General features: G+C 34.3%; 1 protein-coding gene across 1 annotated transcript; it reads right to left on the reverse strand.

Annotated features, from left to right (window-relative positions):
* Positions 1 to 2,931: 2,931 nt before the first annotated feature.
* On the reverse strand, positions 2,932 to 4,471 carry LOC134705038 (uncharacterized). The gene is made up of 2 exons (XM_063563809.1): positions 4,225 to 4,471; positions 2,932 to 3,370 (listed from the first exon to the last, which is right to left on the reverse strand). The coding sequence occupies exons 1-2, from the start codon at positions 4,301 to 4,303 to the stop codon at positions 2,970 to 2,972; spliced, it is 480 nt and encodes a 159-aa protein (XP_063419879.1). The 5' UTR covers positions 4,304 to 4,471; the 3' UTR covers positions 2,932 to 2,969.
* Between the last annotated feature and the right edge of the window lie 293 nt (positions 4,472 to 4,764).

Here is a 4,764-nt window from a genome sequence, read left to right on the forward strand (position 1 = left end):
AGGAATAACAGTACTGTAGTTGAAGAGTTGCCACCGTCAATTGTAGATTTGACGGTCGCAAATGCAGTTTTACTGGCGACGCGTAGCGGAGACAGTAAAACGGAGATTTGCGACCGTCAAATCAAAATTGACGGTGGCAACTCTTCAACTACAGTACTGTTATTCCGATTCTAATGCATTACAAAAAGAAAAAAATATGATAAAACTTAAAAAAATGTCTAAATTTGTCAAATAAAAAAAATTCCGCGAAACTTCATGAATGATTTTGGCACAAAGACGTCATGGCTAAACGTTACGTCATACAAATGAAAACTTACAAACTGGAGGTTATTACGTTACCTGTACGCTTCAAATTCGAATAAAATTACATTAAAACGGCAAAATCGAGGTAGGTGTTGTTTTATTTTCGATTATATTATAGTAATCGAACATTTGTTGATTCATCAATTCAAAATGGCGGGTCTCTCCTTAGTTACGCCTGGTCAACTGTGGATTTGACGGCAACTTTTAGCCAATGAAAAAAATTGTTACATCCAAATTGCATTAGAATATAATATATGTTTACCTATTACCTTATCTGCACGTTCCGCATCTGACAGGCGCACCACCAAAAGTAATATTTAGGATGCTACATACAGTATATTAGACGGGATATAATCACAGGGTTGACACTACTAAATTCAATCATTGTCAATGTGTTCCCTATTGTAGTATTTTAATTAGTAAGACTTTCTAAGATGACCATACGAATACTAAAAATCTGTAAGGCGTAGTTTTCAATAAGTTAGCGGGCATGACGTAAAACAGCGAATCGAAGAGTTCAACTGTATTAATTTTATAACTTATGTAGGACAATGCTGTTGATTAAAAAAATACTCCATTCAAGGACCTTTTGATTTCCAATTAAATAATATTACCAATAATTGATAAGTTCCAGGTCGACAGTTTCAAGCAGAAAGATTTTGAAAGCAGAGAAAACTGCATCTTATAATCGGCATGACTTTATCTGATGACAATACCAATACTACAATAAGACTTACGCATGGTTATACACTTTAATTCAGTCACGGACCCGAGATTTCACGGGTGTGTTCTAGTCATCTTTTATATCCATCAAATTCATAGGACACAACATATATAGCAAATAAAAGATATCGACACAGATGCAGGCAAAGTTCTAAGCCACCCGTACGTTTAGCTCAAATTAAAATATTCACCGCGGCCTTATAGAACTAGGATCACGTATTTCTAGGGTGGTGATGGAAAGTGTGGATGAGCCCAACCTAAAATAGTCTTTGAAATGTCTTGTCCTTTTTTTTCCTTTTCAATAGATTAATGCATCACTTAATACCTATTGCTATTTAGCCATGACGTTGTAAGGTTATTTCGACTGTGACACAAGGGTTTGAATGTCCCTCTGATATCTTTGGCTAGCCGCTTCTCTTATCAGTACGTATGATCTTATATCATGTTGATCTATTTTAGCATTGTCAGCCTTTTCTTATACTGCTTTTTTAATATTTACAATTGATCCGTTCATAGTGGTGTTCTTACTGAAAAAAACACGGTCTATTCATCAGTTGCAATTATACTTAGAACTTTCCCTATCTGTAAATACTCTGACTTTTGTCTTTCTATTTATTGTGTTTGTGCTTAGTACGTATTTATTTCCGTCTTTCTATTTATTGTGTTTGTGCTTAGTACGTATTTATTTCCGTCTTTCTATTTATTGTGTTTGTGCTTAGTACGTATTTATTTCCAACTGATCTTTATAATTTGTTCTTAAGTTACCTTATGCTGTTACACCGTTACTGATATACATTCATAATATGCCTTCCTAGGACATAACACTGCAATTGCGGACCAAGATATTTTTGTAAAAAAGGGTGGGCTGTTTGACCTTATAAGGGGGCCACTCTCTTCATGCTTTGGTGATTCCCTATATAATCTACTCAATTTTCGCCACAAAAAGATTGCCCCTCCCCAAATCCCCTTCTGGATCCGCCTATGAACTGTAGCCATGTGGTTGCCTTTGTCATTCGCTAACGCTTTTAGTTCTCCCCGTTGTTTTGTTTCAATCGTTATTTATGAGCATTAGGTCAACCATATTTCGTGTATGGAGTGATTGTAAGGTGTAAAAGCCCAACTGGTTGGTTGTTATTGATTCAATTGTCAATGTTAAGACTGCGTGGTTTAATCTTTTCCTTAAGCAACTTTAAGCGACAGGACAACTTTATTTTGGTATACGGAATGATTGTAAGGTGCACATATATTTATGACAGGCATGGTTCCTTTGACCGTAACTTCATTTTAATAGATCATTGGAAATAATAAGTTTATGTTTTACTTGTAGTAAAAGCTTCATATAAACATAAATTTCATGACGAGTAACACAGGCGAGACATTTCAGCGTCTGCACTCTATTTCTTTTATATTTCACTCATTTTGATATATATGTTTTCACTTGTGAACGGTTGCCAGTTGTGAGTTGTGGAATAAGAACTGGCTACCAATCCAGGAAAACCAAATAAAACGTATTGATTTGGCGTTTCTTTTTCTGTGGAGTGTTATTTTTTCTTTTTGATCATGCTGATGTCTGTTTTTCCCCGTCTTTCGTCTTTTATCTTGTATTACATTAGAGACTTTGCATTACAGCTAGGTATTGAAAATCAAACATCAAATTAGTTCACGACTTACACAACATTGTCTTTGATTTTTTAGGGGTCGTGTTCTTTAATTTAGTGGGATGTTATTTTGTTCTATTTGATCATTGTGTTACCCGTCGTTCGTCTTTTATATCGTATTACACTCGGGACTGTGCATTACGGGGATGGATAATTCAACATCAAATCATTTCATCAAACAACACATACGGTTGTCTTTGAATTAATCAATAAAAAACTAGAGTCTACCTTTAAATAAGATGCCTTATTTTTTTTTTTATTTAGAACCAATTAATAGATATATTGTTACGTGATAGTAATATCAGCACAGGAATAAAATGTATATAGAGTGCCAGTTGCATCTAAGGAATTTGTTTTGTAAACAACTTGTACAATTCCATGATGACCATGATAGCTGTCTGGAATCATCAGATTTCTTGTGTAGTTCTGTTGTTTATTGAAGTGGTCATCGTTCACCTTGACTGTTTGAATAACCTCTAAAGGTATGGCGTCTCTTATCAATGACACTTCCATAATCCCGGGGGTCTTCGCATTATAGTGACTGAAATTTTTCTGCCATGTAACAGCAATATTGGTACCTTTCTGGTAGCTTGCAGAAGGCTTTGTTTCTGCATTCCTGCCACCACAAGGTGCTGTTCTTAGATGACAATCAGGATTAGCAGGAGTCAGAGGATCAGCCATACTGCCTAAAATAAGATGATATTATTTTATGTGCTTCACATTGTTTGAAATAGAATTAGATTTGAGTTCTTCAATTAATAAGAAAAGGAAAATTAATTCTGAATCTCAAAAATAAAAACGGGAGTTGTGCCTAATATTTTATTTCCTATTTCAAATTGGTAAAATATGCACATTAATGATGCACGCATTATATTGTCTATGTAGTAGTTGCAGATTTGTACACATGACGTCTTATTTGCATGCAGCATCTCATGAATTTAGATGTCACATCTGGCGAAATGCACACACATACAATGGGTCTACTAATATCACGTTCCACCACTACCACCAGTCTTCGAGTTTACTTTCCGTCAAACACCCAAACAAGGGTGCTTCCATAAAGATTTGAACGATACTCTTATCTTTAAATATTAAACAGCCATAATGCTGACAGTATCAAAACCATTCTACGCTATATCGATTTAACAAACCAAAACTATATTTGTAATATATGAATCGAAATATTTAAAAAATATCCTGAAATCAAATTATGCAGGCCCTAAACTTCAATGATGGAGCTCATTATAAATATTCAGGATGCTATGAATAATCACGGGACTTCCAGCAATAATACAGTTTTGACCTTTTTGTTTAAATAATTTAAAGTTAATTCAGGATATCCTGAAATCGAATTATTGAGGGCCTTACATTAAATGAATGAGGTCCCGACATATTCGAGGGTATCCATAAATATAATGATTTTTGCTATAGCACGTTCATGTAGTTCTAAGTGTTACAATACTACAATCTATGAATACGTTCGAGGTAACTCGAAGCATCGATCAAGACTTTTGTCTTTTGTATAAATGAGTGTACATACCTCTCTGATGAGGATCTAATAAACATAGATGAGCTGAACATACTCCAAGGAATCCAAGCAAAACTACCACACTTAACATAATGAAAACGACTATCTAGTTCGATGTAACTTCACTTAATATAAACGCATATGTCTCATGAACTTATGAACTAACAGATAACGAAGCATGTCGAAGTACTGTGTCAAGAAGAATTGAACGAAATAAAAATCACATTCGGTATATCATACACAACTGAATGATGACTTTTAATTCTGTTTAATACCATCAATCTGTTTGATTCCTGATATTCGCAGTTTCCATGTATCAACTACTTGATGTAAGGATTTTGTCAACATATTTCTTCACCTTTGAACTAAGTCCTTGGAAATTTAATCAGATAATACGGAAAAATAGATGAACAGAATAATTATTGTAATAATTTAATATAGTTCACAATCATCATTTTAGATGGAGATTTGAACAATCCGACTGCCCATTATTTTTGAAATGATTTCATATTGCACTTCCAATTCAAACTCTGGAGGTTTACATTGATATAA

Source organism: Mytilus trossulus, chromosome 2 (genome assembly GCF_036588685.1).
Source record: "Mytilus trossulus isolate FHL-02 chromosome 2, PNRI_Mtr1.1.1.hap1, whole genome shotgun sequence".
Classification (NCBI taxonomy): domain Eukaryota; kingdom Metazoa; phylum Mollusca; class Bivalvia; order Mytilida; family Mytilidae; genus Mytilus; species Mytilus trossulus.

Coding starts and splice junctions, on each gene's coding strand:
- LOC134705038 (XM_063563809.1), bottom strand. CDS start 4,303: ATGTTAAGTGTGGTAGTTTTGCTTGGATTCCTTGGAGTATGTTCAGCT. Junction 3,371..4,224: donor ATTAGATCCTCATCAGAGAG/GTATGTACACTC, acceptor ATCTTATTTTAG/GCAGTATGGCTGATCCTCTG.